Source organism: Camellia sinensis, chromosome 8 (genome assembly GCF_055761805.1).
Source record: "Camellia sinensis isolate YWXY chromosome 8, ASM5576180v1, whole genome shotgun sequence".
Classification (NCBI taxonomy): domain Eukaryota; kingdom Viridiplantae; phylum Streptophyta; class Magnoliopsida; order Ericales; family Theaceae; genus Camellia; species Camellia sinensis.
The window spans coordinates 149,891,974-149,904,921 of NC_138968.1; the positions used below are offsets into that span (position 1 = coordinate 149,891,974).

The following is a 12,948-nucleotide window of genomic DNA, read 5'->3' on the forward strand; positions in this document are numbered from 1 at the left end:
AGAGAGAGGGGGTCATGGGGGTCCAAGTCATATGATATTTAACTTCAACGAGGGGGCCATTGTTTGGGCCCAAAACAAGCATAAAGTACAGCCCAATATAAGAGCTTTTAAATATACTGGCCCCATCATAAGCTATAAAAGACCCACCCTTTCAACTTCAAACCACTTCATTTCCCTCTGATTCGAACTCCCCAGACTGTACTCCTTCTTCTCAACCATTGTCGTTCAAAACCAGAGCACCACAAAACCCTAAGCCATGGCACCGAAAAAATCTCAACCATCTCCATCTGAGGAGAACAATGAAGACCTACTCCGCTTCCCGGACCCTATCAGAGCACTTATCGCTCCTCTAAAATTTGCTGCAACCCTATTGCCCAGCCCAAGCTCTGTCGCTAAGGCTACTCTAGGCCCTACCTTCGCGTCTTACTTCCCAGACGAGCTAGCTCCATACTATCCCCTTGGTAATGGTGAGAACCTTCTTCTCAACCAAGCTGGACTCAAGTGGACTAACTGGAATGTCAGCAAAAACCCACTCAGAGGGTGGAGGTCACCAGACTCTGATTGGCGAAGCTGGGCCAGGAGAATTGAAGGTCACGACGCCGAAGTATGGAAGCACCAGGGCATTGCTGAAGCAATTAGACTGTCGACTAAAATTTATGACGTGGAGAAAGGGCTGATTGCTGCTGCTGCATGCTTTTGGTCGCAGTCTAGTAACTCCCTACTCCTCAATTTTGGTATGATTTCCCCTACCATCTTAGATGTAGCTCACTTGACTGGTCTGCCAATCTTGGGCAATCCAATTCATGCTCTCCTTGAGCCTCCAAAAGTGACATTTACTTTAAACACTGACATGTGCTATACAGATTTTGCCAAAAAATACCAAGGCAAGCGTGGTTCCCCTGTCGATGACAAAGAAAGAACTGCTTTTTACTTACTTTGGCTTTGTGAGTTTCTTTTTTGTGTCCCTGGGTACAAGATCACGAAAGAATACCTCCCCCTTGCCTTGTGTATGCAAGACGGCCAACTTATGGCTTTAGCCCCTTATCTTCTTGCCACCCTTTACAAGGCCCTATTTTCCTTTGTCGACAAGAAGATTTCTGGCAACTGTGGTGGCCCCTTCTGGCTCTTCCAGGCCTGGTTGTATGCCTATTTCCCTGAGGCACGACCCCCACCACCTAACACCTTGAAACCTGTTTGCCACTCCTATGCTGAGCAACTGCTCACTTATAACAGCCATTCAAAACTCACTTTCACAAATCATCTTACCATGTTTTACAACCTTCCTTCCCAGAGACCTTCCAACCTGTACATGCCATTTCAAAACTTTGAATTCTCCTCCAGTAGACTTCACTTCCTCTTCACAGACCCTTCTGATTTACACAATGAGCAAGTCCAAGAACAAAATGAGAGTTGGAGACACATTCTCACCTGTAGACATGTCTTGGTTGGCTGTTCCATATCCTCCGCCAAGCTATCCAGCTGCAGTTTTGAGACATACTGTCCCAATCAATGGTCCAGGCAATTTGGTCTTTCCCAGGCTATCCCTTATCCTTATTTCCACCCAACCATCCATGAGGAGATTGGGTCCAGAATCCACTTGAAAGATCCTACACAAGCTGAATCCATTCTGACAGAGAACACCAAACTTTTCCAAGATTTTGGCCCCTTCTTCTTCAAACCTGCTTCGGACTGCTCGGCTGCTTTTGACCATTGGTGGGGACTTATGACTGCCATTATTTTCTGCAAGCCACTTGAAAGCTGCCTTAACGATACTTGTATTCATATTCAGGGCCGCATATCCTCGCCTTCCAAGCTTAAGGCTACAGGTATCCTTCCTTCATATACTTCATATCCCTGACTGTGTCATGCAATTTGTTTTGTTTTTTTCTCTACAACACTAACTTGTTTAACCCTTGACAGCCAAAATTGTGCCTGCTGCTGAACCATTGGTTAGGGACCAACGTAAAGGCAAGGATCCAATGGATGCAACTACTCAGACAAACACCCCCTCAGTTCCGAAATTAATGGCAGACTCTTTCGCAGCCGCGCAGACACAAGCACAGAGAGGAGCTACCACCCGTACCCCTGCTGAGACAGAGGTCACGGCGAAGAAGAGAGAAGAGCCTTCCACTGCTCCTGCTCTAAGCACAGACCTAAGTGAGTGGGATATCCCTCTCAGCCAAATGGTTGGCGAAACAACATCAAATCCTTCAGGGCAGCTCTACCAAGTAAGCCTTCACTTTACATATTTACAGCATCTGAATTTGCATTCACGCCCGACTGATCACTTACTTTTGTGCAGAGAAAAAGAAGGAGATTACTCCTTGCTGCTGCTGATGATGACGATGCTTCCACTTCTCCTCAACACATTCATCAAATTCCCAGTCCAATCAGTAATGTACCCACAGAACCCACTGTACAACCAACTCCACCACCACCTGAAGCATCGCAACAAACTCCCTTACAACCTGCTTCACAGTCTTTGCCACAGCAATCCACACAGTCTGCATCACAACATCCTTCCACTTCTCCTCAACACATTGTCCCTTCTGTCTCTAGCCCTCAACCATCACCATCCAACCCCTCCAATTCCCAAACGTCAAACAAAGAATCTCAGAGGATTGAATTTGACATTTCAATCAACAGCCAATCCTCTCCAACAGATGACAACACAAAATCCCCTCAACCAGAAGTTCACCACAACCAAGGTAAATAGAAATACAAATGTTACTGTTCGTTTGGGGAAAAAAAACTTCTCTTTAAGTAACTGGTATTGTTCTCCAATTTACAGGGATGGACATAATACAGGACTCATCTCCACGACCAATGGGCGAGACAGAACTTGAAGGTCCTCATGACTTTCCCCTGCTAGCAGAACCAGAGAAACACCCTCAAGGCGCTGATGCTGCCATCTCATCAGTACCAGAAACAACTCGTCCTCATGCGACAACCACAGCTGAACAAGGCCAACCGTCTGCGTGCACGTTATCAGGACAGGTACTACCATTTCCAACCTCATCCTATTTACTCTTTATTACTTGCAAGCATATATTCTCACCAAACTATTAATGTTCACAGGCCGTCGGTCCATGCCAGGATATTTGGGCCGAAGTTTCTATTCTTCAACAAGATCTAGACGAAATATCCCCATTGCCTCAAAGGCTACATCTGTTTGATGCTGAAACTCAACAAACCTTAACCACCTTCATCAACCTCATTAACACCCCAGTTGAAGAAATCATTCTCCACAAACCTGATGAAACCTTGGCCTGTCTTTCTGCTGTTGTAAACCTCTCCCCTAATCCTTTCAACCCCATTCAACTAAAGCAATTGGCCAAGATCATCACAGAATGGCCAACCCTTTCAGAGATGGTTCAGACTTGCTCGAAGGATATTCAAACCAATAAGGATTTCCTAAACGAAGCCCACACCATATCTACTTCACTCAAACTCAGCCAGCAGACCTCTGCAGCCATTCTTCAGCAACACTCAGCACTTGAACTTGAGGAAGCCAAACTCATGGCAGAACTTGCCTCTGTCCGGCAAAGAAAGGCTCATCTGCAGCAGCAACACGACCAGCTTAATCAAGAAGCAAGGATGATGCTCTCCCAAATTAGACATCGTTCTGCATCCATTCAGACAACTAAAGCTGAGTTGGACCAAGCCCAAGCCATGCTGGCAGATGCTCAATCAGAGTGGGGTGTTCTAGGCGTTCTGTTCCCCAAATCCTAGGCTAGTTTATATATGTATTCTTTTGTATTGCACACCTAGGAATGATTTGGAAAGGTAGGAATGATTGCCTTTTTAATGATAAGATTGTTGATGGGCCTGAATTGGCTGAGATGGTGAAAGTGAGGGTTGCACTTTGCTGTAAGCAAAGTTATAGAGGCCTACAGTATTCAGTGGACGACATATATTGTATTCTGGATAGTATCAAAGTCTCATTTAGGGGGTGGTGTTTGGTGTTTTTTGAAACTGGGGTGCAGGAGTTTGGTCAAGCTGTGGTATGCAGGATTTTGGTCAGTCTGTGGTATTACCATATCTTCTTGGTGGCTACTTTTGCTCTGCTGTGCTTCAATGTTGCTATGCTTTGCCTTATTTTTGGCTTGTTGCTCTGGCTTAGTTTATGGGGTCAAGCATGCTCATTTCTGGTTGCTGCTCTGCTGTGCTTCAAATCTGCTCTGCTATATATGTACTCTGCTGCTGCTATATGGGATCAACGAATAGGCTTCAGTCTGCTGCTGCATATTGGCCTTTTTGCAATTGTTTGAATGATGTTTTGGTGTGCTGTATTGGAAGTCTGCTGTTGGATTGGGGAAAGTTATTGGAGGTCTGCTGCGGGCCTTGTTGTAATTGTTGGTCTGCTGCTGTACTAATTTTTTTTTTTTGGAGGTTGAAGGATCAGGCTCAAGTCTCAATGGAGGTTGAAGGTTCAGGCTCAAGTCTCAATGGTGGCTGTATGGTCTGAAGTTTGTTCATGCTGCCTTGGAGTTTCATCTGGTTGCCCTATTATGTGGTTTTGTGAGGATGGGCTTGGAGTTACATTGTTATTGTTTTCCTTCTGTTTTTGTTTCTCTTCGTTGGTCTCCAACCTCCTCTTTGTTGATGTATCATTGACACCTTGTATGTGCTTTTCCATCAATACAGTTTTTTGTTTTGCTGAACAAAAAAAAAAAATTGAATATCAATAATCTGTGTTTTTAATGGTCTGTTGTATGGTTGTTTTTATTTTTTGTGCAATTTTTCACCATTTGTGCATTTTTATGAAGTAATCAATTCCCCTTCAAAGTGCATTATAGTCACCGCCATTTGTTTCTTCTGTGGGCTTTTTTTTGCTTTGTTTTGGACAAAATCATGGCATTAAAAAAAATCGAACAAACATAATTCATGTGGTAAAAGCGAACAAACATTACTACTTTCAACTTGCATTGTTTGTTGGACAAATATCACATTGCACTGGACAAACATTAGTATAGTCATTTGGGCAAATATGACATTGCATTGTTTGTTCTGTACTGTACCCATAACATTGGAATTATGTGTATCACATTACGTACAGGCCACGATAAAACCAAACAAACATGACTACTTTCCCTCGTTTGTTCGAGTCCCAAACATTGGAATTATGTGTACAATCAATACGCGTGGGAAATTAGTATTATCACAGCTGCGACCTAAAAAGTTGTCACGACAAGCTGATGCAGTAATCCAGTTGTGGTTGGGCATCGAAATTACACTCGTACTGGCAGGCCATGATAAAATTGCTGCACTATTTGTTGTAATTGCAATCAATCACATGCACGAACGATACTCGCCCATCTTTGTATTGTTCACATCCATAACAAAGTCAAGCACCAACTTCCGGCGCACAGAAGGATGAAACTATGTACAGAAAGCGAATAACACAAATCAGGTACGGTTACAGCGGTAGGGAATAAACGGATTTATTTCGCAATTGGAAATTAAGCGGTACAATGTACCTTGTGTGGACCGCTGGGTATATCAGGCCGCTGCATGTACTTGATCACAAACATCCCACAGTCGAAAGTGCTACAAATGAAATGTAACATTCAGTCTCTCGTAAAATATAAGCAGGTTCGTTAAATGAGTGATTCAAGAGTGAAGTCAATGTGACGCAGGGTTTGTGGATTACTCGTCCAGCTGTTGTAATGGCCTTTGTTCTAACATGCGCACCTCAAAGGTACGCATGTCTACAGCATATTCATTTCCAAACTGTAGTTGCAGTAAGGCATGCATTGTTTGAACCTGTTGCAGAATGAGACGGTTAGTTTATGTGAAGGATGTGACAGTGTGGAAGTAGATTTGTGAAATTCAGCACGACATACCAACATTTTTGCTGTGTTCAGCTTGTTGGTGTCCAGTGTGGCGGATGCCAATGAGTCAAATAGGTACGCCACACGGTCTACCATATCTATTTTTAGGCACACCCAATGTACTCCTCGATAATTGAAAGGCATGTAAATCTACACATAAACATAAACACAAGCGAAGACATTGTTTAGAGGGCATGCGAACATGTACGCACTTTCATATTTACATTGACATTCAAGTAAATGGGATCGACATTCATATTACCGACGTCCATATTAAATCTACTCGCTTCAATGGGATGGACATTCATATTACCTTCTCACATGCATCAAGCACCCCAGTATATCTGTCATGTCCAAAATATGATTTGACCATATTTTCATGGTTCAGAGGTTGAGTTTTTTGATTTAGTATCAAAGTCTGCATGTTTAGTGTGTAAAGTTCAGTCAGCCAAAGTTTTCTGAAAATATGTCTTCTGCAATACACAACCGACCTAAAACACTTACTTACCGACAAATATACTGGAAAGAACCACGCAGTATGCCTACCGTCTTTGTGTACTTGCCGCTGTCCGTTAGTCAATTGAACCGCGACCAAGTTGATTGGCTGGAACATTGTAACAGACCAGGCAACTTGCGAAATAAGGTTTGCCATTTGTTTAAATGTAATACGAAATAACAATGTCCCTACATGGATATGTCCATCATGCAAATATAGTGGAAATAACATTGTCAGATGCCACGACTTACAGTGTCGGATAGCCATGCCCCTGGTTTCAGCGTGCGCATGTCACGTCGCGTAGCACATTCGCAAGGCATTTCATGCAAATTCATAGACACGACAATGTCCCTACATAAAACGTATACATCAATCAGTAAGAAGCAACCTACAGCCTAGTAAAACTTAAACGTATCTGGCTTAACTCTACAACATAAGATTAGTTTTTCCTGTTGTACAACTATGGCAGATATTCCTGATTCTACTAGGCTCCAATCCAATGAAGATTAGTTTTAAGTTTTTAAAAAACAAAATGAAAAGACAAAGTTTTAGATATTACAACTCATGACATGTCCAATAGTATTTGCTAAAATAATATGTGAAAATTGAAATGCTCATTTACAGGTCAGCAAGTTAAAAAAAAAGAAACACGTTTTTTACAAACTGGAGCCAACAATATCCCAAAATGATCAAAATGGAAAATGTAAGCAGAGTAGAAGAAAATAGGTAGGGAAAATTGCACTTCATTATAAGTTCTCAAAAAAATTTGCAAATCATTGGTAAACTTTATTAAGTTTCATAATTAAAATTATAAAGGTTTCCATGAATGTGTAAATATTTTTGTGAAAATATCAGTGGTTTGCAATTTTCCCAATAGGTACATGTGTGCAGGATAAGACCAAAAGAAGAAAACTTCAGACAGGAAATTTAGCCACTGATCTTTCCGTAGCCCACTGCATTAAATTCAAAGAGAATCCTACATACGACATGGATAAACCCATCATAAACCCATCATAAACCCATCAAAATCATAGAGAATGAAAAATTAAAGAACTGATACCTACAAGAATCAAATAAACATAGCACGACACATGAAAATTGTGGAATTCAAACTTATTTCACAAATACTACGGAACAGGTTAATTGCGAGTACTAAACTCATCCGTACCTTTCATTGTTTCTGTCGTCAAGTACAGAGTCAACAACTTCGTCTTGGGCCGCTGATAAAACCTCTCTGCTCTCCAGTGTTATCAAGTCCTTCTATCAATATAAACAATCAAGTAACATCAACTCCTCCTATTAATATAAACAATTAACTAACTCACCACTGTTCAGAAATGTGATTTGCAAAGTACATAACACATCCTTATGCATCTAAAATTGGTGAAGCGATGTCTAACCTCTGAACGGAACCGCTTGTCCAACCTGTGCAGTTTGGACAGGAGTTTGTCCGAAATCTGTAAGACAATTGTACAACATTTGTTACTGCAAACTTGCAGTAGAATGACAAATATTAAAATACAACACAAATAATGGTTCTATTATGATCAGTAATGCTGTCGGCATCAATTGGTAATGAAACATACGAAAGGTGAAGTGATGTGGCGACTTGGGAATTTTTCGGCAGTAAGTCGAGTACTTATTTTGCTATCGTTGCACGAATGCATATCCCCTACGTCTGTCGCTTCAACACCTCTTCCTCTTCCTCTTCCTCTTCCTCTTCCTCTTCCTCTTCCTCTTCCTCTTCCCTTTCGTGTGGCTGTTACAATTTGTCCCGCTCCCAATGTTTGGGCAACCTTACCAGCAGAAGGATGCACATTGTCTGCTTCTCCTCGCATTGGTGGCAAGGTTTGCAAATCATCAAAGGAAGATAAACTCTGTTTTGCAACGTTCCTCATGGACAGAAACTGAACTGAAAGAGATTTGCTTTCTTCGCTTGCGTATGTTTCCTCCAACGCAAGGCGACGGTTGTTGTGCATGTCCCCAACTTCTTGGACGGTACGCAACTGTCCAACGTGCATATCAATTATCTCATTGGACAACATTCCATTCACATAATTGTCCTCCCAATCCACCCCCTGTAAATCTTGAACATTACCCTCATTTGGGCTACCATAATAATTTGGGAAGACCACGCCGCCATCATGCAACTCGACTCCCATGGTAGGGTCAACACCCTTTTCCTCTGAGCGAGCCAATTGTGCTATTTCCGATAAACCTGCCAGCACTTGCTGCATCATTTGCTTCATTTCAGCAATGTGTGTCTGTTCAGTAAACGGTTGTTTCCCAGACAATATAGCTGCAACCAGTTCGTTCAGCATTCCTTTCAGTTCACCAATGCTGGAGGATATGTTAATGTTACAATTTCTTTCAGTGGACTCCACCTAATCACACAAACACATACATTAACCTGGTACGATATTTCATCTTCAAGTAACCTCTGTGAACTGTGTGAAGCATGTGTACTGATTGCTTTTGCTTACCTTTGCATTGTGAACAGCTTCCTTCCCTCGGAAATTGAGCAACATCTCCCTTATTTCCGCATTGCTGTGAAGCACTTGCTTCATGGTTTCCTTCAGTTCACCAATGTCAGTCTCAACCTTGCTCAAACGAACATCATCAATCCGTGGTTTCTGTTTGTTATTGACATGGTGTGTGTCAATTGCGTCATCAATGTCGTTGCTTTCCGCTTTTGTTGGATGAAACTCCACCTAACATAGTTGTCAAATCGGGATTCAAATCATAAATGAAAATGGTAATGCACTGAATCGTTAATCGAGCTCAACTGTGAATCGTAAAGTTTCCGTCTGCTTTCTTAAGTTGCACACAACATATGTGTACATACACACTTTACATATTAAATATATCTAATAAAAATTAATTACTCCATTCGTCTGAAATGGAAAAAAAATGTTGTTGTAAATGATGCTCATCTGGTGTGGATAAAAACTTCACAGTCGATCCCATGTTTACCACTTTACCTTTTCCCAATTACATAAACAAAGAGAAACTTTCAATTACAAACTAACTAACAATAACTGAACGACAATGTTTTGACCTTTTTACAAGGTTAAAAAACCAAAATCTTCAAGCTTTTCCAAAAATCTGACTTCAGGGCTTAACGAAAATTCATTTCGTAACAGAAGTAGTACATAAAATTGAATTTGTAAGGCTACAACATCGTCCACATGGAAACTTCATGTTTTCCCCCCAAAAGTTCGAGTATTTCAGAGTAAATAGGGAGGGACAAACTGAAAATATGACGTACGCTAAGGAATGGGTCACTGTTTGTCGGTGCTTGTCACCTAGTCATAGGAACACATATTCTGTCTGTCACCGTTATCCATAACACAGGTGGGGCAATGCTGTCAAATGTGCAGAACGAATGGGTTGATTACCTCATGTTGCTGCAACATTTGCTTCCTTCCCATAAGTCGCCTCGTCTCCCGTATTTCGGCATCACCCCAATCATTTAGCCGAGGGATGGAGCGTGTAGTAGCCGACGTACTCTTGCAGGGAGGGGCAAAACGATCCAAGTAAAATAGCTGCATTGTAAGGGGGAAAAGATATTTACTATACACTTCCGAGCAAAGTAATCCGTATTCGCTAACAATGCATACAACTTACAACACAATCATATGTATGTGTTTATGTGTCTCGATGGCAGAATCCCCATGCAGCTTTCCGGTTCAAAAGATAAGCTTTTCGTGGTTACAAAAAATGTGGCCCGTACAGGTATATTTGTCATGCTGTTCAATAACAGGTAAGTTTGTATTTCGCAACGACTGCCATTTTATTGAACCATATGCACAGCAATGGATGAAATATGTAATCGGCATGGTACAAACAAACAACGGTCGATTACGTTACCATTAGAAGGAAAACACATCCAGTTGCCTGGCGCTGAAGTTTCATCTTATACTTCCGAACACCTTTCACAAGGAATTGCAGTGTCACCTTTGCCCAATTACATGCCCCCATACCGGTCACGTCCTTCACGGCATGAACGAACGACAAGCTCAACGCGGTCATTGTGGTAGGACACAACATGGCCCCCAACACGTACAGCGCAAACTTCCGCCGAAACTCGTCATCCGCACCATCACTCTCAGTCAGATAAACTCTCAACTGGTTCAAAGGAATGATTCCTTTAACAGCTCCAACCTCTTCGTAGATATTGGGATATGCGTCTATTGAACCAGTGAACTGCACGTCATTGCCTTCTGACCGTATACCCAATAAGACATGCACTTCCTCACAGGTGAGCCTCAGGTGACGGCCATGAACAGTCAACGAACACGTGTCGGGATCGAAGTTCTGTACCAACCATTGGCACATGTTGTGATCTATACGGGTACACTTTAACCCCAGGAGGCCACCGAACCCAATATCAATGACTGCCTGCTTTTGTGCTTCGTTACACCGGTTCACGATATCAAAAATTGCCTTCAATGATATGCGGACTTGCATTTTACTCTGCAATGTGATTAATGTGAACATTAATACAAAAAAGTAACCAACATTGTGTCGATAGCAGGTCCTTCCCAAATGCAGTTACGAAAACACTAAGCACGTAAGTACCTTTGCAGATTTCTTTGCAACTTCTTCGCCCAGTTCCTTGGCACTTGCCTTAGCCATGTCCTGAAACCTCTTCTTCTCATCACAGGGGAGTTCCTTCCACCTTTCCCCAATATCCTTTCGGCTCTGTAAGTGTTACACCAACGTGACGCACATACAGGACAAATAGGAGCTGTAAGTCCAAAATAATTGTCAGCAAAAGTTGTATCACTCGCAATGTGTGCACATTTTCTGGTATTTACATATGTTTGCACATACAAATTACTATTTCGCACACAGTTGAAATAAAAACGGACATGGAATTTTACAAATAATCGGAGTTTATAAGAACATGCAATATGGCTTCTATGACTGCTGGAAATCGCTGAATGCGACACAATGGAAGCACATGACTGGTGCGCGCATGGAATAGAAGTCCATACTTTGCTATCACAGCAGTCACGTGTTTCCATCACGGTACTCTACTTACTACATGTCTGCACACTAACCATATTCGGTCCGGGGTTGTCTGCTTCTCGTCTTTCCTTGAATTGTTCCTGGCTGCAACCATTGTCAATTTCGGCGCAAGTATATGTTAGATATGGATGGATATATATACATATACGTACACAATTTGTGACACAAACAAATTTGGTCCCAACTACATAATAATGCATCCGTAATGTCCAATTTTGGTTGCTAAAAATATAATAACCACATCATTTCTGCAACAAAAATTATAAATGGCCCAAATTATTTTGGCCCTTACTTTTGGTCTCTAAAATCTTAATTTCTTGTGAGTACAAACTGAAATCTGCACAGGCGCAAGCTATGAGTTCAAAATATGTAATGCAGAATTGTGCAAAAATACTGTCACATGTTTCTGACGAGAGGGATTCGTACTGTGAGCCGCTTTGAAGGACACGGATCGAACCTGTAAAAAATAAATGGCCCAAGTGGCCGCTTTCGACGAGGGGGCTCGGTAATGTCAACCCTTTCCATTCCTGAACCTTTGCCACTTGCCTTCAATGTTTTCCTTTGCCTGTAACAAATATCAGCGTAAATGAAATTTTGTTCAAGGCCAAATTACATCGGTGGTATGTACGTTTTGTGCATCCTATCATCTTCGTCGGTTAACTTTCAAGTTAGTCAATCTTGCCTTCCCATTTCAAAAGTTGTGCCATTTTCGTGAAATTGGTAACGTCGTTTTCCGTTGTCACCGAAAATGATGAACCGAATTGGTTTAGTATAACTCAGTGAATTATGGATTTCACAAATGCTCTCCGCAGAATACGCGACATGTGCCGTATGTGCACGTATTCTGGTAAGAAATCGACACAGTTTTAATCCATTACACGAAATTCATGGTGCAATTTGAGGCTATCGCAAATGTGTCAAACTCAAATCGCACAACCTCCTGATGGCAGTACATAACGGCACAATATGCCATACACGAACAGACCGTGGTATTTAGTAGGTACAGGAAACATAACCTTGCAAACCTAAATGTATCAAATACTGAACGACATAAACTCACAGTTGCTTCGCATTGTCTGACATGTCGCCCATATCCAATTACGATAATTCCTGCAAAGAATTGCATGCAATATTCATAAGGATGCAGAAAGAACGTTACTCCCACATTGTAACAAAACGAAATTGACTGTTAACAACTTACAATCAACGGACCATTGAGTCGTACGTGCATTGTACGAGTGGTACTTTTCGTTTATTTTCAACTACGATATGTTGTCGTTAATTTATGCAGATATGGCATGCCACTGTTTTACGAAAATTAATTGGCCATATGTTGTACTCGTTTTATAGTATTTACGACTTGAAGCCCGAATCAACAACCAATGCGCACACTTGAAACAGGGCCACATCGGACATTCAACCCAACAGCACCCATACGCAACTTACCTTCATGCAGAGAAATAAAAACCCGACTACACTGCTCAACGAAGACCGTCTGTCAGTTTGGAACTCCTCAATGGCAATATCAGTTTGTCACCCGTGTAGTTTGTATACCTAATCGTACGTATGGTTTCAATTACCTAA

The 12,948-nt window shown here is 41.8% G+C and overlaps 1 protein-coding gene across 1 annotated transcript; it reads left to right on the forward strand.

Annotated features, from left to right (window-relative positions):
- The first annotated feature begins 231 nt into the window (after positions 1–231).
- LOC145797206 (uncharacterized) lies at positions 232–4,688 on the forward strand. The gene is made up of 5 exons (XM_082883800.1): positions 232–1,826; positions 1,921–2,228; positions 2,303–2,708; positions 2,792–2,997; positions 3,079–4,688. The coding sequence occupies exons 1-5, from the start codon at positions 257–259 to the stop codon at positions 3,730–3,732; spliced, it is 3,144 nt and encodes a 1,047-aa protein (XP_082739926.1). The 5' UTR covers positions 232–256; the 3' UTR covers positions 3,733–4,688.
- The last annotated feature ends 8,260 nt before the right edge of the window (positions 4,689–12,948 follow it).